At 40.8% G+C, this 23,349-nt stretch overlaps 2 protein-coding genes across 2 annotated transcripts in view; both read left to right on the forward strand.

The window, feature by feature from the left end:
- Nucleotides 1-11,334: 11,334 nt before the first annotated feature.
- Nucleotides 11,335-13,198, forward strand: LOC138595586 (caspase recruitment domain-containing protein 8-like). The gene has a single exon (XM_069666898.1). The coding sequence runs from the start codon at nucleotides 11,381-11,383 to the stop codon at nucleotides 12,557-12,559; it is 1,179 nt and encodes a 392-aa protein (XP_069522999.1). The 5' UTR covers nucleotides 11,335-11,380; the 3' UTR covers nucleotides 12,560-13,198.
- A 549-nt stretch (nucleotides 13,199-13,747) lies between these two features.
- The window catches only part of LOC138595703 (LIM zinc-binding domain-containing Nebulette-like), a 34,857-nt gene continuing 25,255 nt past the window's right edge, over nucleotides 13,748-23,349 (forward strand). Inside the window, exons 1-2 of the mRNA XM_069667071.1 lie at nucleotides 13,748-14,007; nucleotides 16,555-16,649. Of these exons, the coding sequence (XP_069523172.1) occupies nucleotides 13,939-14,007; nucleotides 16,555-16,649 (164 nt within the window). The 5' untranslated portion in view covers nucleotides 13,748-13,938. The remainder of the gene's footprint in view (nucleotides 14,008-16,554; nucleotides 16,650-23,349) is intronic.

The following is a 23,349-nucleotide window of genomic DNA, read 5'->3' on the forward strand; positions in this document are numbered from 1 at the left end:
TCCTCTGCAAATCCTGGACAGAGCCCTCCTGATCCTCCTGGCTGCCCTGCTGAACCGTGATGCTTTTCTTTTGGTTCCGTCTTCAACAGCTGACGCCATTTTACTGAGTGTCACAACACAGATGTCAGGAGATGACTGTGTTCTTGTTCTTTCTGAACTCCTCTGAGCCTCTGATCAGTTGGTTCTTTTCTCACAGGTTTTACTATCTTGTTTTTTACTTCTTCGGTGGCTGAACTTCACTTTCTTTTTATTTTATGACTGATCTTTTAGTTTCTCTGAAAGTTTAAAAATATGTTCTACGTTCCTCTCCTTAGCTTCTTTGTGCTTCTTGTGTTCCCATACCCTGAAACAAAAAAAACAAATATAAAAAATCTCCCATACAAAGTTTACTCACAGATTTTGATTGAACAAAATTCCACTCTGTGTGTATAACCTCGAATAATACAAATGATAACGGAGCTATAGTTTTGGGGAAGCTACGTTGAGAGCAAAGCTTTGCAAACTACCAATTAATACTGAGAGAAGTTGAACTACAGCAAACCTACTCGTGGGAGAAGGCAAGACCTACAGTCAATAACTACTGCCCAGCTCACTCTGCTTTCTTTCTATGTACTCGGTCTATTAGTTTGTTTTTTGTTTGAACTTGCATGTGAAGCAACCTTGGGTCTCTTGAAAGGCACTATATAAATCTAAGATATTATTATTATTATTATTATTATTATTATTATTATTATTATTAAGCCTAGTTTGGAAAACCTACTGAGAAAAAGTAGTTTAAATTACATTGTACTATTAAAAAAAGTCACATGCCAGCAAAAATGCCAGGTAATTGAGTATATATTGAAAATTGCTAACTTGTTCAGTAACCAGAAATAAAAACTATTCATAGAATTGTGCGCCGAATATCTGCTTTGGTTTTGTACACAACCTCGATCGGTCCGTCACAAGAAACTAGAGTCCAGTTTGCAGATAATGCAACAAGTAAGCAGAGTAACCTCTCGAATAGCATGCAATAACTTATGTTAAAATTTGTAAATCAAGAATAACAACACTAATTGGAAGTAAAGCAAGGTGTTCCACAAGGTTCAGTTCTGGGTCCTCTTCTTTGCTCCTTTAAGTCAATAACATGGTCTCCTCTTTGGCAAACTCGTGCCCGTTTATATTCCTATAATACATTGCTGCACTTTGTTGCTGACTCTGTACATTTAGCGGTCAAAACTTACAGCATTCTTTTAGCATGCTGCAAAATGTAACAGTATTTTAGATATAAAGTATTGCTCTTTTATTGAAAGAACTCCTGTACTTATTATCCTGGGCCTTATTTTTATATTTCTGGGGCCTAATTGATTTATCAGTACAAAAAGTTTTAAGAAGAGCTTTAGCTGGCAGCAGAGACATAGCACATACAGTCATGGCCAAAAATATTGGCACCCCTGCACTTCTGTCAGATAATGCACCACTTCTCCCAGAAAATTGTTGCAATTACAAATGCTTTGGTATTCACAGGTTTATTTCTTTTATTTGCATTGGAACAACACAAAAAAGCAGAGAAAAAAAGTCAAATCTGATATAATTCTACACAGAACTCCAAAAATGGACTGGACAAAATTATTGGCACCCTCAACTTAATATTTGGTAGCACACCCTTTGGAAAAAATAACTGAAATCAATCGCTTCCTATAACCATCAATGACTTTCTTACACCTCTCTACTGGAATTTTGGACCACTCTTCTTTTGCCAACTGCTCCAGGTCTCTCAGACTTGAAGGGTGCCTTCTCCCAAATGCTGTTTTGAGATCTCTCCACAGGTGTTCTATGGGATTTAGATCTGGACTCATTGCTGAACTCTCCAGCGCTTTGTCTTAAACCATTTCTGGGTGCTTTTTGAAGTATGCTTTGGGTCATTGTCCTGCTGGAAGACCCATGACCTCTGACGGAGACCCAGCTTTCTGACACTGGGCCCTACATTGCGCCCCAAAAATTTGGTAGTCTTTAGATTTCATGATGCCATGCACACAGTCAAGGCATCCGGTGCCAGAAGCAGCAAAGCAACCCCAAAACATCTGTGAACCTCCACCATGTTTGACCGTAGGGACTGTGTTCTTTTCTTTGAAGGCCTCATTTCGTTTTCTGTAAACAGTACAATGATGGACTTTACCAAAAAGCTCTACTTTGGTCTCATCTGTCCACAGAACGTTCTCCCAGAAGGATTTTGGCTTCCTCGGGTAAGTTAAGGCAAACTCCAGTCTGGCTTTTTTATGTCTCTGTGTCAGCAGTGGGGTCCTCCTGGGCCTCCTGCCATAGCGTCCCATTTCATTCAGATGGCGACGGATAGTGCGAGCTGACACTGTTGTACCCTGTGTCTGCAGGTCAGCTTGAATTTGTTTGGAACTTGACTGAGGTTCTTTATCCACCATTCGAACAATCCTAGGTGCCAATCTTTTATCAATTTTCTCTTCCATCCACGTCCAGGGAGGTTAGCTACAGTACCATGGGCTGTAAACTTCTTGATGACATTGCGCACAGTGGACACAGGAACATTAAGAGCTCTGGAGATGGACTTGTAGCCTTGAGATTTTCCCTGCTTTTCCACAATTTTGGTTCTCAAATCCTCGGACAATTCTTTGCTCTTTCTTTTCTCCATGCTCAGTGTGTTACACACAGACACACAACACAAAGGTTTAGTCAACTTTTCTTCATTTTAACTGGCTGCAAATGTGATTTCTATAATGCCAGCACTTGTTACTTGCCACAGGTGAGTTTAAATGCAAATTAAAGGGGCATCACATGCATGAAATACAATTATTTCTTACAATTTTGAAAAGGTGCCAATAATTTTGTCCAATCCATTTTTGGAGTTCTGTGTAGAATTATATCAGATTTGACTTCTTTTCTCTGCTTTTTTGTGTTGTTCCAATGCAAACAAAAGAAATAAACCTGTGAATACCAAAGCATTTGTAATTGCAACAATTTTCTGGGAGAAGTGGTGCATTATCTGACAGAAGTGCAGGGGTGCCAATATTTTTGGCCATGACTGTGGCTTGACTTGGCCTGATCAAAGTACAGCCACTAAAAGTTCTAGTTTTTGGTCACCAACAAGCTTAGAAATGTTATCTAATGAGAAATTGACTTGCACGAAATTGAGCGCATTAAAGAGAGGATCCCTACAGAGAGAGACCTTTCTGTAAAAGACCAAGACTCCATTGATAAAAGCAGTAGCTTTACCTTGCTGAACAGGAGTTGTGTTTTGCTGCCAGGATTAGTTTTCTTTTTCTTTCAGGCTCGCTGGTAAAGATGGAGCACATTTTATGTACTTTCTGTTTTATCAGCAGGCTGGTGAATTGCTCAGAATAAGTTTGATTGTAATCTATAAAATTACATCAGAACTAATTTGTTCATTATACTTTATAATCTGAATTTGCAAAGTAACTGAAGTTTTCAAATAAGTAGGATGTAGCAGAAAATGAAAGAAATTTCCACTGTAAAGTAGCTTAAAGTGGTACTTTGGTACAGTACTTGGTTAAAATACTTACTTGTATTCCACCACTCTGAACAATATTAGATTAATGAAAGTAATTTCAATGAAACAAAGTTTTATTAACACTTCACACTGTTTCCTGCCAGCTCAGTCTCTCCTCATCTAACGTGAATACACTGGACTTTCCAGAAAGATACATAACCTTACTATAACCCTGACAAACTCAGTAACACACAGTTAGTTATAAGTTCAACTAATTAATAAAAATGTTTAGAGATCTTTTTTCCCCCACAGACTTACCTGTGAGCTGCCGAGTTCAGTTTTCACATATTAAAAGAAAAGAAAAAAAATGGATGTTGTCCGTCAACGTCTGGTTCTCAGACGTCTGCATCAGTGTTTTTCCCCTGTGGTTTAGTCACAGTGTTGATAACATTGAGGCCTGACAGAAGGTTTTTTTCCCAATGTCATTACACAATTTCTGAAACAGTTGGGTTCAAAGGTTAATTTCATTTAATGCTTTATGCGACACACACATATGACAGTGACCTACCACCCTATACTATCATATCACTACTACATTTTAAGAGGACCTTTAGTTTAAGTGAAAAAAAAAAGTTTTTCAACTGTAAATGAGTTGTTGTTCCTTGTTGTTAGGGCGCCCCCTAGTGTACTTGATTCATATTACAGCAGGGGTTTCCATCCTGAGAGCCTACAGTGTCATAAGGTGTTAAACAGAAGTAACTGCAACAGAAAGAACAGCCGGAACTTCAGCCTAACACCACGTCAGAAAATTTGATCTCCCTCCTGAGAGATATTTTCATTTATTATACAGCTTTGTTTGATTCTACAGAAGCCCTAAGCAGACGTGCATCCTTACATTTTATTTACTCTGTTTTACCTTGATAACGAGTAATTTCCAGCTGCTGTCTCAAGATCTCGACTTTTATTTAATCTCCAGATAACAACGCCGCACCACCGTAAAATCAGATGATCATAACTCGTATCCTCGGAGCTGCAAAAGCACAAAACACACATAGAAACAGGCTCAACGTACCTCATCAGTGGGGGCAATGGCAGCATGGCATGTCCTGGTCAGCATGGCGCTGGTCACTCCCGCTCACCTCCACTGGCCCCCTGTTCCACAACGCATCCAGTTCAAAGTCCTTCTTCTGACCCACAGAGCCCTTCATACCTCACAGACCTGCTCCATCACCACGCTCCCTCCCGCAGCCTCCGCTCCTCTGATGCAAACCTCCTCTCTCCGCCACTCAGAACCAAGGACCGAACCTGGGGCGACAGAGCTTTCTCCATAGCTGCCCCCTCCCTCTGGAACTCTCTACCCCAACACATCCGAGACTGACCTGACCTCCTTCAAATCTCTGATCGAGACCTTTTAGACCTGCCTCTAACCTCTGATGCTGATTTTTTTTCATTGTTTTATTTGTTAGGTTTCCTCTTATTGTGTTTCTTTAATTGTTTTGAAATGTAAAGTGCCTTTGAGTGTCATGAAAAGGGCTATATAAATAAAATGTATTATTATTATTATTCTACAGTCTGTAATTTCAATATAATGGAACTGTTCTGAACAGACGCCGTTCTGATCAACCCAGATCTGAAGACCACTTACAATCATATCGATCCGCACAAAGAAGCAAATCCACCTTCACATTTGGGTTGTGGCTTTAAAGACACCACGAGTGTACATTTGTAGTTTAATGTTTAATACAACAGCGGCTGCAGAGTTTACCAAAGCACGCAGTTTAATACAATCTAACAGAATATTTTTCAATCACTCAATTCTGCCTATTTGCAGGTTTGATAGATGGAATTATCTATTGAGTTCATGTTTGCCATGTGTCCAGATGTGAAGTGTCACACAATATATCTTGAGGAAGACCACAAATACAGATGACCACAATTAATTTCTACAATATTCAAATGACCGTCGAAAAAAATAGTAATCTGTTAGCTTATCATATCATCTATTACATAACATTTAGAAGAAATAAGTCATAGTTTCTTACATTAGTTAGGTTTGTTGGCCATTTGTATCATAAAATGTTGATAGGATTAGTGTTAAGGAAACTTTACAACCATCTGTTTTCAGAAATCTAAGAGTTGTTGGCACTCTTCTTGCTAAAACAAACAGAAGAGCCAAGGGCTTTAAAAGTTTACTATTTCAAAACACACAGGTATTCACAGTCTTGATAGCCTCTTGGTCAAAGTGGAGTTGAGTTATTGTAAATACTGCTCAACCTCTCTCAAAAAAACAACACATCAGTGTTTTCTGCTGCGATATGAACTTCAATGTATGAAAACTTTTGCCAACAATATAATTAAATGAGGCGGTAATTTCCCCGCCCTTTTTTCTGCACACCAAGTGATGTCTGTGAAACCGAAAGGAAACCCGGAGTGAGCCCTCATATTCAGAACGCCAAGACGGAAACCTGACTTCAACTTTAGCGGCGCACCTGCCACAGGAGAAACGCTCGGGCTAAAGTAAACAGTCAAGGAGTCCGTCTGCGTCCTCCGACTGATTCAAACTCCATAAGGGACCACAGCAGTGAAGTCAACACAGAGATCCAAAGAGGGACCGTCAGATCTTACCAGGTAAATGGGCAACGAGGACAGAACCACACACACACACACACACACACACGCGCGCGGATGCCACGAATGCCACGGAAACATCGAGTAGATAGAGAGGAAAGTCAAATCGGTAGAAGCTTCACAATAACTAAAACTCAATACATCTAAAGCATGAGTCATCTGTGGTGTAAAAGATCACATTAACTTGGCAGCTGAAGTTAACTTGTGATGTTTCCGCTGTGTGCGGCTGTGCTTGCAAAGGCCATCTCAGAGCTCGTTTTTATGATGCCAGAGCAGATAGACAAAACCTTATCCACAAGTAACTGTCATAAACTTTTGAATTCAGTTTCTACGTTATCTTGATGCACAGTGTAAGGGAACTCCAACCTGCAAATCAGTTTTAAACGATGTGTTATGCAAGTGACTGTGTCGATACCTGTTTAACGCTACAATAAACACATCGTTCATGTTATGACAGCTTTAATGTGTTAATACTTTCATACAGAATATACAAGTCTGAAGTATAAATGTATGCCCAGCTTAAGGCCTAGTGGAGATTGTTAAAGGTGTGTCAAACTGTGGTGATTCGCCCAGGTTATCAGGCGGTAGTAATAGGGGCAATGTCCTTCAGCATGGAAGGATTTATTTACATATTCACATGGCAGCCATACAACCATATAAACTTAGGGACTGTGACATATTGCTTTTATATTCACTGCTGCTGGATTGATCAGCACCTCACCTAAAAGTTTGGAAGGACATATACCTTTATTTCTCTAGCCTTGTAAGGTATTCTTGGAGCTATCTGGCACTATAGTTACCTTTGGGATTAATAAAGTTTTATCTTATCTTTTCTTTCAAATTAAAACAACATATTTGATAACTCATAAGCTGCCGTAAGACCCCAGCTGGCAATAGCATTCAACAACTTCCTGTCTAACTTTACCCCTTTAAAGTAATGTTACATAGCTAACAGTAATTCTAGGCTTAATCCAAAAGGCAACTGGACTTGGTTGAAGTTCTTGAAGACGTTTCACCTCTCATCTGAAAGGCCTCTTCAGTTCTAACTGACTGGTGGACGGAGCTAGAAATATAAGCTTCTGTATGTTACTTACAACCTACAGATTGAGTTTAGAATTACCCTGACCTGGATGACTGAGAACCTTCACAGACAGAGCTAAGAGTATGCTACTATTGGTTAGGAATTGATTGACTGCTAACGTTAGCTTTTGTTACTCAGCTGTAAGTACCTAATGGCTTATGTTGTTTAAAAAAATGGCCACCGTGTAACAATGGTCAATGAAAGAGTTTCTGATAGACAAGAGCTCAACGGTCAACTCAAAAGTTTAAAGGTTTAAGTGATTGTTTGCAGCTTGTGTGTTAATCCCACTGTGACAGAGTTAAGAAGCACAGCTAAATGAAATAAGTAATGGAGTGTGACGCTCTTTAATTGTGCGGTTTTAACCAGTCTTCTTCTTCTTCTTCATGTATCGGTGTGGAATGGTGTTTTAAAGACAAATACATCCTCATCCTTTAAAAAGGATTTTAATTTGTCCTTCTGTTCTTTATTTAAGGTTATGGGACCAAAAGACAGTAACAACATGAAGAAGATGTTTTAAACGTTTTCATGGAGATCGAGCTGAAAAAAAAGGAAAGACGGATCAAGAAAAGGGGAAAACTCCTTTCGCTTTCTCTGCTGGATGTGAGGCCGGCAGCAGTAAACTGACTCCTGTCTACCCACTGGTGGAGGACTTAAATGTAGATGGAAATGAGTCACTGTGCAAAAATCCAGAAGATCAAAGTTCAGTCATGGAGAAAGAAAAACATGAAATACGTAAAATACGTGATGAGCTTAAAAAACTTAATGAACGTAAAAATTGCAATGAGCTTGAAATACGTGAAATACGTGATAAACTGAAAGAGAATGATGAGCTTATAATGCGTGATGAGCTTAAAATACTTGATGAGCTTAAAAAACTTGATGAGCTTAAAAAGCACATTGAGCTTAAGATACGTGAAATACGTGATAAGCTTAAAGAGCGTGACGATCTTAAAATGCATGACGATGTTAAAATGCGTGACGATCTTAAAATGCATGAGTTTAAAATGCATGATGATCTTAAAATGCATGAGTTTAAAATGCATGATGATCTTAAAATGCATGAGTTTAAAATGCATGATGATCTTAAAATGCATGAGTTTAAAATGCATGATGATCTTAAAATGCATGATGAGTTTAAAATGCCTGATGAGCTTAAAATGCATGAGTTTAAAATGCATGACGATCTTAAAATGCATGACGATCTTAAAATGCATGAGTTTAAAATGCATGATGATCTTAAAATGCATTATGAGTTTAAAATGCATGACGGTCTTAAAATGCATGATGAGTTTAAAATGCATGATGAGCTTAAAATGCATGATGAGTTTAAAATGCATGACGGTCTTAAAATGCATGACGGTCTTAAAATGCATGATGAGCTTAAAATGCATGACGATCTTAAAATGCATGACGGTCTTAAAATGCATGATGAGCTTAAAATGCATGACGATCTTAAAATGCATGACGATCTTAAAATGCATGATGAGTTTAAAATGCATGATGAGCTTAAAATGCATGACGAGATTAAAGAGCATGATCTTAAAAAACTTGATGAGCTTAAAAATCGCATTGAGCTTGAAATACGTAAAATACATGATGGGCTTAAAATGTGTAATGACCTTGAAATGTCTGATAAGCTTAATAAGCATTATAAGCTTAAAAAACTCAACGAACGTAAAAATTGCAATGAGCTTGAAATACGTGAAATACGTGATAAGCCGAAAGAGAATGATGAGCTTATAATGCGTGATGAGCTTAAAATACTTGATGAGCTTAAAAAACTTGATGAGCTTAAAGAGCGTGATGAGCTTAAAGAGCGTCATGAGCTTAAAGAGCGTCATGAGCTTAAAAAACTTGATGAGCTTAAAAAGCGTCATAAGCTTAAGGAGCGTGATGAGCTTAAAGAGCGTGATGAGCTTAAAGAGCGTGATGAGCTTAAAAAACTTGATGAGCTTAAAAAGCGTCATGAGCTTAAAAAACTTGATGAGCTTAAAAAACTTGATGAGCTTAAAAAGCGTCATGAGCTTAAAGAGCGTGATGAGCTTAACAAACTTGATGAGCTTAACAAACTTGATGAGCTTAAAAAGCGTCATGAGCTTAAAGAGCGTGATGAGCTTAACAAACTTGATGAGCTTAACAAACTTGATGAGCTTAAAAAGCGTCATGATCTTAAAAAGCGTCATGATCTTAAAAAGCGTCATGATCTTAAAAAACTTGATGAGCTTAAAAAGCGTCATGAGCTTAAAAAACTTGATGAGCTTAAAAAACTTGATGAGCTTAAAAAACTTGATGAGCTTAAAAAGCGTCATGAGCTTAAAGAGCGTGATGAGCTTAAAAAACTTGATGAGCTTAAAAAACTTGATGAGCTTAAAAAGCGTCATGAGCTTAAAGAGCGTGATGAGCTTAAAAAACTTGATGAGCTTAAAAAACTTGATGAGCTTAAAAAGCGTCATGAGCTTAAAGAGCGTGATGAGCTTAACAAACTTGATGAGCTTAAAAAGCGTCATGATCTTAAAAAGCGTCATGATCTTAAAAAGCGTCATGATCTTAACAAACTTGATGAGCTTAACAAACTTGATGAGCTTAAAAAGCGTCATGAGCTTAAAGAGCGTGATGAGCTTAACAAACTTGATGAGCTTAAAAAGCGTCATGATCTTAAAAAGCGTCATGAGCTTAAAAAGCGTCATGATCTTAAAAAGCGTCATGAGCTTAAAAAGCGTCATGATCTTAAAAAGCGTCATGATCTTAAAAAGCGTCATGAGCTTAAAAAGCGTCATGATCTTAAAAAGCGTCATGATCTTAAAAAGCGTCATGATCTTAACAAACTTGATGAGCTTAAAAAACTTGATGAGCTTAAAAAGCGTCATGAGCTTAACAAACTTGATGAGCTTAACAAACTTGATGAGCTTAAAAAGCGTCATGAGCTTAAAGAGCGTGATGAGCTTAACAAACTTGATGAGCTTAAAAAGCGTCATGATCTTAAAAAGCGTCATGAGCTTAAAAAGCGTCATGATCTTAAAAAACTTGATGAGCTTAAAAAGCGTCATGAGCTTAAAAAACTTGATGAGCTTAAAAAGCGCGATGAGCTTAAACTCAGTCTTCAAGATCAACAACCGGGTAAAATCATTCTCCCTTTAAAGCATTCTTTTAAATCTTATAAATTGAATTCTTTGTACACTCGTTATTCTAACCCCTTCAGTAAAGAAGCACGAGCAAAAGTCCCACAGGGCATGACGATCAACCCCTCTGTTGCTGCACCGCTATTGCCAGAAAACAGATCCAAGTATATCCACGGTTCAGGAAATCCAAGCCTCTTTGATCTCAGTCTTGCTTATGAACAATCACCTGAAATGCCAGACGATGTGTTTGGCAGCTTTGGACCCAGAAAACCCAGAAAGCTTGATGCTAGCAGCTTTGTCTACAGCCAAAAGAAACCCAAGAAAGTTGCACATGTGTTTCCAGTGGCGTCGCAAAGTAAGCCTGGGGGTGACCATGATACACAGAGAGAAATGCGGCCCACTGCAGGGCAGGATTTAACTGAACCCTCTTCTCCATTCTATGACAAACCCTTTGATTTGTGGTTGAGAAAAAGCTTAACTGACACCTCTGTAGAGCACAAACCTGTTACTAATATTGATCCTGAATCCTCTCACACTGGTTGTGGAACTTATGAGCACAGCAAAATAAAGTCAACTATGAAACATGACGGAATAAAAGAGGAAGGGCCATGTTTCCTCTGGGAAGCCGATCACTCTGCCCGTCTCCCTCCCTCTCCTTTCATCCATTATCAGTCTCCAATTTTGGGTACCAAAACCCCCTTTGTTAATCATGACACAGACTGGATCTTTGGTGGTTTCAACAGAGAAAGTGGCCCGAGACTCGAACAATCTAATTCTAGTTTTCACAAGTCCAACTTCTCTCTGCTCGAAGCCCCATTGGTTCCTGAGCCACCAGGTCCCTCAGACCTGCAAAACCCCAGTGTCTTCACTGAAGGAAGTGGAGCACAAGATACATTTGAGCTGTCAGACGAGTCAGGAGGTGACAGTGAGGCTCAGGTGGAACTGGATGCAGTGGTTACAGCTGTGAGCTGCTCCTCCACAAACAACCTGCCAACCCATTCTCATCTCCTAACCTGCTCCTCAGCTCCTGGTTGGAGTAAAGGAGGCTCCGGATGTTTCCCTCGTTCTCACAGCTCCCCCTCACTGAGTCAAATGTCCTCTGCAGAGAACAAGACCTTTACACGAGCAAGTAGCCTACCTGACCTGCTGCTAAAAACCAGCTGTGAGCAGTTTACACCTGATTTCACTGCTGATGAAGATGATGAAGCCTACAGGTTCCAATGCTTCTGCCCAGGCCTGTACCAGTGCAGCGTGACAGGCCTGGTGTTCCACATGGAGCAAGAAGGGGACGTGGTCTACAGGACGGTCCCATGGAACAGGAAGCTACTGTTCCAGCACCACAAGCAGCCTGCAGGACCCCTGTTTGACATCAAGTGTGAGCAGCAGAGTGTGTGTCAGCTCCACCTCCCACACACTGAGATCCGCTCCACAGGTGGAGCTGACTTCTTGTCGGTTGCTCATGTCAATGATGAAGGCATCGAGTTTATCGGCCCTCATAAGATCACAGAAACTCACGTCGTTATAAACATCTCAGGCTTTTCTGCTTTCGGTAATGTCAAGGATGAAGACTGCCCACCTGACCCGGTCCGAGCGCTGGTTCTGCTGTTCTACAGGCCCCCTGTGGATCCGGACCTCACATCCCTCCTCAATGTGTTGCTGCTACCAAAGAACGTGGTGCTCCGGGATGTGCTGCGCACCAGGAAGAAGTTAGTTGGAGATGAGCGCTACATAGAGATGTCCCCGCACTGTAAGCTGCACCCACAGCAGGAATACACACTGTCCACCTGTCCTGAAGACGACTCTGTTCTAGTGGAACCAACAAAAGCAGAGTTTGACTGTGACGACTATGACAACTACTTCCCATCATTCCAGGTAAACTTAGAGAAAATCATGAAACACATTAAGCTGTGTTTGAGAGACACCAGCTCCCACGGTGTCTGGGAAAGACGAGTTTGTCTGTCGTCCTCTGGACGTCCCTGTGGGCCGAGCGCTCTGAATCTGCCTCCAAACGAGAGGCTGTTGGACTCACGGTGCAGCCTCATCGATGGGATATCAGGACCCAACCTCGATAATCTGCTGGATAAACTGTTTGAGAAAACAGTGATAACTGACCCAGAGAAGGAGACGGCGAACAAGATGCCAAACAAAAGAGACAAAGCTCGTTTTGTTATCGACACGGTGAGGAAGAAAGGTGAAGCTGCCAGCTCAGAGATGATCGAGGCTCTCTGTGTGGTCGACCCCTTCTTCTGTGAACACCTGGGATGGATGTGAAGCTGAAGGAACAGGTGCTGCGTGCAGTGCGTGTTGACCTGGGGCTTAGTAACTGATCATTCTCCTTTCGACCGTCACTTTTCTTACTCACCTCTTGAGTTCAATTTTCAGATAATAAAGGGATAGTTCGGATTTTTGGACAACAAGTTGTATAAAATGCTTGCCAGTAATGTGGTGGATGCAAAGCTATTAGCTTACTCACTGAGGCCTGTGGTCTGAGTTCTGTCCTGTTCCAGCGTAGAATAAGTAGTTCCTGTAGGTTCTGCAGCTAAGATGACTATTTTCAGGTAGCCCCTACAGTCTATTTTTAATTATCATTAGTGTCTATAAGATCATCACCATAAGTGGTTGAATTGCAACAGTTTTTGACTTGTTATTAAGTAAATCTTTAAAGTCTCTTGGTTTCCCTTCCAACAATCATGTTCTTAAATCTTATATCATATACATATACATACATCATTATATCACCAGCCATATTGTATATCTTGTTAAAATGTCTTTGTACTTTACTGTATATCTCCATATTAGGACTCTCTTTAACAGAGTCTATGCACTCATTAGCCAGCAGGGGGAGTCATTTACTTTTTAACAGTCAGGAGGTTAGGGTTAGGGGAGCCATCATCACAAAAATCAGATGATAATTGCAATAACAGTTGAATATCTCTTTAATATTTTTGTCTTAACATGTTTATTTTAATAATTGAATTTGTAAAACTTTTGAAATTACATTTTTAATTGTTGTTACATTGCTTTGCTATTTAAATAGTTTGCTATTTTCTTCTTTGTTTTTTTTTAATGCTATCTGGGGGTTAGCGCTTAAATATTTATTTTGTATGTTGTTTATAGATTTTTCATTTTGATATCACTCAAAAAATGTTAGTGTAAGAGAAAGACACCTCCAAATCTAAAAGCCTTAAATGTTTGTCATCTTTGCCTGAAACATAAAAAAATATTGAAATATTTATTTGTTGTGACTACATGTTTTTGCGACTACATGATCCATCATTAATCAACTACTACATAATTTAATGTATTGGTTTTTTAATTGATTTTAATACATTTTGAAGCGAACGTTAGCCACTTCCTGTTTTCTCTAGTTGACTTCCGGTTTCATGTTACTAACTGCCGCTAGCTTGTTGCCTCTGAAGTGTTCGGTCCCAGCGCAGCATCCAGACTTCACACCGGACGGAGAGCCGCTGAATGAGGAAGAAGAACCGCCGTCTCTCCTAGATTTTCAGTTTTTTCCACTTTTTTTTCACGGTGTTCAAGCTGAAAAAGGTTCAGTGGGCACATTTGAGTCTCTCGGTCTGGAGTACATTCACTACATCTCCGGGTAACTAGTGGCATTCAGCCGTTGGAGAGCATAGGAGGTCTGGAGCATGAACCCCCCGTGTGCCCGCTGTGGGAAGATCGTCTACCCGACAGAGAAAGTGAGCTGCCTGGACAAGGTGAGCACTTTGCTGGTTAGCTAAATCAATCCGCAGTCATTGTGATGATTTCATTATCCACACATTGCGTCTGAATCATTTTCACAAGCACAAATCCGAGTTAAAACTGGAGGAGGATCACAACAGATGAGGAGTTTTTGGAGGCGCAGGTGGAATAAAAACACACCTTTCACTCCTACTTTTAGCTTTAAATATGTCATATTAAACATTAGGCAATAAAAAGTAGACTACAATGTTATTTCAGGTATTTCAACACTCGTTTTATGCGGAAAGACTGTAACGGTTTGTTTATTGGTCAGTGAAGGTTTGTTCTGTAACGGTTGTGATATTTTATCTTTCAAATATCTTATATATCTTTTAACACGAGAACTGCACTGACATTAAATTATTGATTATATTTCCCTTGTTGTTTACATGTTTATGTTGTATAATAATCAAAAGTCCACTTATATATTGTATGTCTTACTTTGTATTAGGGATGCATGATGTTGGATTTTTTTTTACCCATATTCGATATCCGATATTTTCCATCCCTTTTTGCGTATTGCTGATTTTGATGCCGATATTTTCGGCACATGTTTTTTTCCACCTCATTGCAGAGAACATCAAGTCTCCCCTGTAGTGGAATTGATATCATGCCTACTCTTAAGCCGCTCTGGTCAAAAAACCCACTAACACCTGCTAACACCCGGCTTTTCTGCTCAGTGGGAAAGGTCACAATCGGCATTCAGACCGGGGTCAAATGACTCTGCAGTGAACCTGGGTAATTATCACCTCGGCTCTGATTGGCATTGATGGAAACACAAAACCTGTGTCGACACGTTAATCTCCGCCCCCTTTCCGGGGCAATGCTATGCTCTGTCAGTAACTTCTGCGACTCCTCATCATCTCAGCTACAAGTTCCACCCGTCTCCGTCCAGACAGCGCTCGAACATCGTTCAAAATTTGTCAGTGCCGAGTTTGATAAACAGAGTAATAGCAGAAAATATCGCCAGAAAAATGACATATATGATACATGATACGTCATTTTCAAGACATAATCTGCAGATGCCGATAACGTACCGATAATATCGTGTATACCTACTTTTTATATTTCTACAGTTACTGTTTGTCAAGACGTTTAAACTAGAAAAGGAAAAACAAAACATTGAAATATGTATAAACCATCAGGATTAGTTACATATTTCAGTTATTTACTTAGTTTGGAAAGTACAATTAGCTTAGCAGTGTGTGTATCTTTAATAACACTTAAATAAGGGACATAGTAAAGAGTGGATTCTTGTGTTTGCCTGGTAATACCTCTAATAGTCTGTTGCATAATAGTGATGAATTATTAATTTATCTTCAGCAGTCTCATTCTCTGTCTGTCCTATGAAGCATCAGATGACACAACAGCATGGAGGCACCACACATGATATTAGATCCACCTTTCATGCTGACTCCAGTTTCACAGAGCTGTAGCAAATACGGTTTGTTGGGGGAACAAAATCTTGGACTTCATCACTCGATATGTCAGAAATCAGGAGGATCCAGCTCGTAAACAGCAAGAAGAACCAAATTTAAAGTTCTGCCCTGTTGTGTAAAAGCTGACGTGACGTGTTGGAAGCGTGAATAAGTGAATAAAAGAGCTGAAACAGTGTAAGAGGCAGTGATTTAGAGAGGAGGAGGCTGGTATATAGAGAAAGTGAGAAAGAGCGTGTGAGGGCGAGAGAGAGTTATATACTTGTCGTCCAAGGACTTCAGAGCTCCCTGCTGTCTCTTCCAAAAGCTCACTTCATCAGGTTTTTTGCACCACCTCGAGCCTCTTCTCTCCGACCTGCAAAGACAGAAAACACACATTTAAAGTGCAATAAAAGCTCAAAAGGAAGACGTTTTGTTGTACCACGTTTGTCTGTTTTTCACTGCATATTCCTGTAGGTTCTGCTGTTAAAGTGAGACTTTGTGTGGGAGGTGTGGGAGATGTTTGATCAGAGTTGCTGCACTTGCTATTATCCCCTTGAAGAAGTTGTCGGATGCCACATTAGATCCGTGCCCCTTTTAAACATGCGTGAATCCACAGTTTTCCCTCCAGTCTTCACCCAGTTCAGAGTTTTGAAGTGAAGTGCATCAACGAAAATCAACAAGGTCTTGTGAAGTTGTGTGATCTTTGAACAAAGTCTGACATGTTATTTTTAGGAGTTAATAAACACCTCGTCACCACGATCTGACTGTCAGGGAGCAGGCAGCGAGGCGACGAAGAAACGGAACAAAGTTTGATGACACACTGGGTTTTTATGAACCCAAGAACTTTCTAGAACAAGAATTCAACACCTGGGCCTGTAAAAGAGGTCAACTAAAGATACACAACACAACAGCTAAACAAGGTGTTACAGCCAAACTGACCTCACAGTGACACGTGGGAACCTGGCCAAACCAAATAACACACATGGGGTAAACAAGGTGGACACAAAGTACATCTAACTACGTAAAGTGACTCATCGATTGTGGTATTAATGTGATTCTGTGTGTGTGTGTGTGTGTGTGTGTGTGTGTGTGTGTTGTCTCCAGAACTGGCATAAAGGATGTTTCCACTGCGAGGTCTGCAAGATGACCCTGAACATGAAGAACTACAAAGGCTACGACAAGAAACCTTACTGCAACGCGTGAGTCCTCCTGTCTCTCTCAGTGTAATGTTAAGGTCTCTCTCTCTCGCTCTCTCTCTCTCTCTCTCTCTCTCTCTCTCTCTCTCTCTCTCGTCTAAATAACATCACAGACCTCCCAGTGTTTGCATTGTATAGAACATTGTATGTTCAAATCCCTCCTCTTCCGTTGGACCACAGTGGGAACTTATCTTGGAGGGAAAATGTCCTGTACTCAGCGATGAAAGAACCTTTAAATTGTACCATTTATTACACATATGGTGTTTCCCATTACAACACAAACGCTCCCTATCTTATATTATTGAGCTTACAATAGTTAGGCTCCATTTAGGTCGTGTGAAACTGTTGGGTAAACTCAATCTCTCGCACAATTTAGGGAGCACACAGCTGGGGAAAACAATGCATGGCTCTCCACTGACTGTGTATCACAAGAAGGTGCGCTATCGTCACTTTTGTCTGCTGAAAACAAACAAACCAAAGTGAATCTGAAGAGGATCAAAATGAACACACAGGCAATAAGGAAGGAAGGCGAAGGAAAAATCTGTCACAACTGTGTGGCCCTGACGCTCAGATGAACTGAAAGCTATGGGAGGCCCGGTTCAAGTTGTGTTGGCTAAAGTGATGACCTTACCTGCCGATTCCTCAAAATAGTTGTAAATATCAAAGTATTTAATTTGTGGCCGCCATTTCTGCATGAAAAACAAAGTTACTAAGAGGGACACAAAAGCTCTTTTTCGCTGCGGTTCTGCCTCGGCGCCGTGACGAAGCTCTGTCCTCATGCAGCCTTAGTCGTTATACATTGGAGCAAACAACGCCGGCGTAAAGCCGCCTCAGTGTGTGTTTATTAAATAGCGTTCTGGAGTTGTGGAAGCAAAACGTGCACGAGGTGTAAACAAACAACGCATGCTTCAAATACACATACGGTGCTGTTCCGCCCTGACAGCTCCGCTCTTTACTCTGACGCCGTTTCACCTCTGTTACTACGTCTGGTGCCGGCTCAGAGGCGGAACGACTTCGCCCCACCATGACGCCTCCGTGTGTTTTACGTAGAAGTCAAGGCGTAATAATCCCGCCTTGAGCTGGACGTGTCCAAGGGGCTTAAGACAGATCAATTTATGGAGTTTGTTATAAACCTTTTCTTGTCTGGGAGACGTAGGGCACTAAAATCAAACATTGTGTTTTTGCTAGGAGCATTTGGTTCAGGTCTCAGCCGGACTGGGCCCCTGGTTTATCTGTAGATAACTCACCTCGGCACTTTTCCCCTTGTTCCCCCAAAACCAAAAGAAACGTTTCAGAACATGTGAAAAAGTGTGGCAGTGCTGAGAGCTCCAGCTTAGTAAGAGAAGCTTTATTTATTTCACTCTTTTGTAGACGGACAGTTAAAAACTGCTTCACACACACACACACACACACACACACACACACACACACACACACACACACACACACACCTCTGACCCTAAACACTCCAAGAAAGGGGAAAAACGTTTATTTGTTAAAACAAAAAGAGGTCCTTTTGAGGAGGAAGCCTGACCCCGGCGAGGCTCTCTTTTACTTTGTTTTATGTCTCCTGTATTTGAAAGCTGGAAGTGAAGCCACTGTTTTGTCCTTTTTAGTGGCACTCACTATTTTCACACGGCGGCCCTGTCCTCTGATGTCATGCTCAGATCGATGTTGTGCTGCTGTTTGAGGTTGGTCAGTCGCACTCACTGTGATATTCTGAGTTTTCGGCCACTGAAAACAATCACAAGTATATAAAGAGACATTTGGCCATATTTTTTTAATTTATTGAATATTTTAGTTTCCAGTTTTCTAAAAAACATAAATCAAGACAAACCATAAACAAACAGTAACATCATATTTAAAAATAAAGCCTTTATATAATATATAAATAGATAATATATATATATATAATAAGCCTTTAGCAAGCTAATGTAGCATTTCAACAGTTCACCTGTGATCAAATCAACAATAAATCATAATGAGACACACATCAATAAGAATCAGACTACATGAAGACCGGAATAATAAGGATAATAGTAATGATAAAGAACATAACAATGAAGGAATGAAACATGGAGACACAATAAGACAGGAAGTCATACCGAATAAAACTTAAAACCAGTGGCTGAGTAAAAAGTTAAGGAGGATCAACTTTAACCAATGGATGAATAAAATAAAGCAATAAATTAATGAATGAAACACCCAGAAAAAAGCCTCCAAAAGAAAAATTACCTTTCAATAAAAATGATACTGATGTAGCGAGTCGGAGGTTCTCAGGCAGGTCATTCCACGGCCGCGGAGCCGGAACGCGGAACACTCGGTCTCCTTTGGTCTTTAAGTGCGAGGTGGGAACGTTGAGGACGTTCCTGCTTGAGGGTCTCAGGCTGCGCGCTGGTTGGTAAGGGGACAGCAGTTCACATATATATTCTACCTTAAAGTAATAAGTAAAACCTTAAAATCAGTCCAAGGAATGTAGATCAACCAGAAGGCTGGGGCTGAAACAGCAAAGGGGGGACATAACTGAGGTCAAAGGTCATGCCTTGTATGTATTTGACAGGAGTTGAAAGAATCCTTGAAACATGTATTTTCGTGGCCGTGTACCTCAGTAGTTTTATGACAAACTGAGACTTTCTTTATATTCAGAATAACATTTTAAATTGATCAACATAAGATGTGTTGTAATGGCACAATTAAGACGGATCAAAGACATGAATTGTCTGTCTTTTTTCCAAGTCCCATGGTGGTCCACAGGAAGGGGAGGGACTCTCTGTAACCTTGTATTATGCTCTTATTCCAGTAACTATATCGTGTCTACAATTAGCTTATTGTTCGCTTCCACCGAAATTCAATCAAATGTTTTATCGTCTATTTATGAACCTTCTCAGGGCATAAACACCACTGTGAGCTGGAGCGGGTGTGTTATTATCTGCATCTGTGTTCATATCTGTGAGGGACCCTGCAGGCTTTTATAGCGCCGATGGTCAGTGGTTACGCTCCGTGGTTACGCTCCGTGGTTACGCTCCGTGGTTACGGTCGCTGGTTGTTTTCGGTGGTTTCGGTTGTGAGCCCAGCCCTGCCTCACCCCCCTGCTGCTGGTTCTGTTTACATCCCTGAATCTGTGCATGTCTCTGAACTCTGAAGATGCTCTGCTTGTTATTATCTCCATGACATGATACACTACCCGACCATTTATTGCCCCCACCCAAAAAAAAAAACAACGTTTGCCAGACCTTCATAGAAAAACCTCTTCATAGAAAGATCCTCAAAGGCGGCCTAAGTTGGATCCTTGTTGTGAATTTCAGCTTGGGCTATAAAGCCACAGAAAGGGAAGGCTGTGGCTTTGACCTTTGACCTTGTCACTGTTGGTTGCTTTAAATGTTAATTATGTGAGAGTTGAGGCTTATAGTTGTAGCAGTGTTTTTCCAATCTCTAACTTTCCACTGTGAACACGTCTGTTTGATGGAGCCGGAATTTAAGAGGACAATAAATACTCGAGCGAGCTGCAACATTTATTTATTATTTCTTGTCGTTGAGTGAAATAAAAAAATCATTTGAGTCACAGCCAGTGAAAAGAACAAAAACACTTTGTCCACCTCACCCTCCTGTCTGACACACCAGCATCCACTTATCAGCTCTACTTACACACACACACACGCTCAATTATATACAGGTACACAACAGTGGACCTATTGGCTGAGTGGTTAAAGTGACCTTTGACCCTGTGAGGTTAAAAAGGCGTTTCCTGTCAGCTTGGTGAACACGGCGTCTTTGTTTCCACTCAGACTTCTCTCTCCTGTAAACAAACAGAAGTGAACCTGATCAACGTGATGAATTCACTCTCACGTCCACCATCCGGAACTTCAGTGTTCCATCTCTGCAGACAAATCGCTCATTTCAAGTGTGTATATCAGTGGCTGTGTTCAAAATGAAATACTATACTATCGGTACGTACTGATTTGTCCAAAATGTAGTCTGTAGCATGCAAACAAAAGCTAAATGTGCAGGATGCCAAAAATACCTGGATGTCGTACTGATTCGGAGAAAATCTCCAGTATGCATCGGACCAGCCTACTGTATCCCACAATGCAAAGCGCTGGAACGTCACAACAATGCCTTTGTCCAAAACTGGCGCCTGGCAGCTTAATGCGAAATGAATTTAAAAAGCTCCTCCGTGCTACATACTACCGCCGAATGCAGTATGCAGTATCTGATTTCAAACACAGCAAAAGACTGCATAAAAAGATGGCCGACATGACAGCTCCCTAAAAGTTGAGCCACACCCTCTCTATCGCCCCCTGCTGGCTGGCTGCAGTATAGCTCATAAAGCCCGCCTCCTCCATGTTAACAGATGGGACATGAGTCAAACTATAAAATCAAAACACACGTCAAATACATTTTTCTCCAACATGGTTTCTGTCATTATAGTTAGTTCTTATCATGCTGATTTATGTCCAAGTGTTCATTTTTCTCACGTTTACTTTTAATTAGTTATTTGATGCTGTAAAAAGGGGGCGTGGCCTCATGATTGACAGCTCTGTTGACAAATGGGGCTCCTGCAGCGTTCTGTTCCCGAGCAGCAGAGTAGAGGAGGAACGGCGAGAGGAGACGTAACTAACACTAACACTACAGTCAGTGAACTTTCCATAAGCGTGAATATCTGCTTCAGACCGACACAAGAAGCTGTGAAGAAGGTGTGTGTCAGGTAGAGGAAGGGGCGGGACGTCAATACTGCGGCTCTTTATATACAGTCAATGGTATATAAGTGTTATTGAGTTGGTGAAATTGCGTAGATGCACTCTCTGCTGAACACACTTCCCTTTCACACTATTCCTAAATCACACCAAGCATTGTTCGCTGTGTTATATGTTGTGTTAAAAAGTTTTGTTGTATGAGCGTGTTATTAGTTCCTTCCACGGCTGCCTGCTAGCTCTCGTCTCCTCTGTCTGCATGTAAAGTTAGCATGTTTGTTTACTGTGCAGAAAACAGCTGCACACTTCCTGCAGGGATCTCTAACTCGGCAGTGAGAGTTTTGTTTTTGTGCCTCAGTGTTACATGTAGCGCTCAGTGCCCAAACCAGCATCCTGTAATTAAAGAGTCTGTGTGAGGCTGCGGCTCCCTCTGACGCTCCATGTTTTTAGTCACTTTGCATTGTATAAAAGCCCAGCAGCTTTGTTTTTCTTGGCCTTTTGTGTCATGCGTCTGATCTGTGTGCATTGTTGAGCTGCGGCCGACACTGCTCACAACAAAAACATCTGAATAAAGGGCTCGGTTCTGCCCTGTGCTGCTTTGGTTGAGGTTCTTGGATTGTGAAACATCAACAGAATGAGCACAACCTGCACTTTGAAGCTCAATCCAGAAGGCAACTGGACTTGGTTGAAGTTCTTGAAGGCGTTTCCCCTCTCAACCGAAATAATGAACTGCAGAAAGTTAGATATCATTTATGTTTACACTGAAACCATCTGGTGGCATTGTGAGCTTTAAATCTGCAGGTTGAGATGATCAGGGGCAAGTGAGGCCTTTCAGCATCTGCAGCTTAATAAACAGGAAGAGTTCCGATGTTGTCATGTTGGAGGCGGACATACAGTAACTCCCCTCTGAATGTTTCAGTTTAGAGGGAACTTGAGGGTCTGTGGATTTTATGACCTTGATCCCGTGCTTCTTAAGATCCTGTCTGCAGCTCAAAAAGGACGGGGACAAGAGGGGAGACGGATTACAGGAGCACATGAGACTCTTAATAACCGACTCTACTAAAGGACTAATACAACCGGAAAAGAGTTTTCAGCTTATAATGAGGAAGGAAAGTCTGACAATGCGTTGGTAAAATTGAACGCTGACGCACAGAAACCGAAGAGAAACATTCATATAGATCTATATATGGATCTGGTTTACCATGGCAGGTCATGTGATGAGACTTAATCTGTGTATGACTGCCCTCTGTGAACCGCGACACCTTTGACCTCTGGGCTGGTAAAGTAAGGTGGAGCTGCTGCACGATTGTTTAAAGTCACGCTGAAGATTGTTCATTTCATGCTGGCTTTGGCCCTTTTCCAAATCTTAAGCAACGTGTGTGAATGAAGTTTGTATGACAGAGTTTTGCATCAAACACAGACTTATAAAAACGGAGCTGCAGAGCAGAAGCAGTCCGAGTTCACAGACTTTGGTTTGCATCTTCCTCTGGAGAGGAGAGTTTCCCTTTTCTTTTGGGGATGGATGAAAGTGGGAATCAAGCCCTCCAAACACCTCTGATGCAGATTCCAAACAGGGTGGTAGCAGAAAATTCCCAGAATGCTTTGCCAACTAGGGCAGCATTACATAGAAGAGGGCTACAGGTGCAGGGAAAGAAGCTCATATCCTCACACACTGTAAACTCTAACAAGTTAAGTTAAGTAAAAGTTAGGAAAAGTAAGTAAAAAGAACTGAACTGTGTCGAGTCATGTGACACGATGATGTGTTTAGAATGAACATGTGTAACATAAGCTGCACTTTTTAAAGATGTGAGACCTTAATGTGTCCAAGTACACTGTAAAACCTGATCAGTTAGTTCACCTCAAACCATCTGAGGACACCAACTCTTTACTTATTGTTGAGGTCACTTAACTAAATGAAGTAAACAGGACACATTCCACTCAGTGTGTTGAACTTAAAATGAGTATTCTGAACGATTAAGATGAACTTAGTTCAGTAGTTTATCTCAACTGCA

The sequence above is a fragment of the Semicossyphus pulcher genome, unplaced genomic scaffold (genome assembly GCF_022749685.1).
Source record: "Semicossyphus pulcher isolate SPU_LCO1_2020_fin unplaced genomic scaffold, fSemPul1.0.p SCAF_18, whole genome shotgun sequence".
Classification (NCBI taxonomy): domain Eukaryota; kingdom Metazoa; phylum Chordata; class Actinopteri; order Labriformes; family Labridae; genus Semicossyphus; species Semicossyphus pulcher.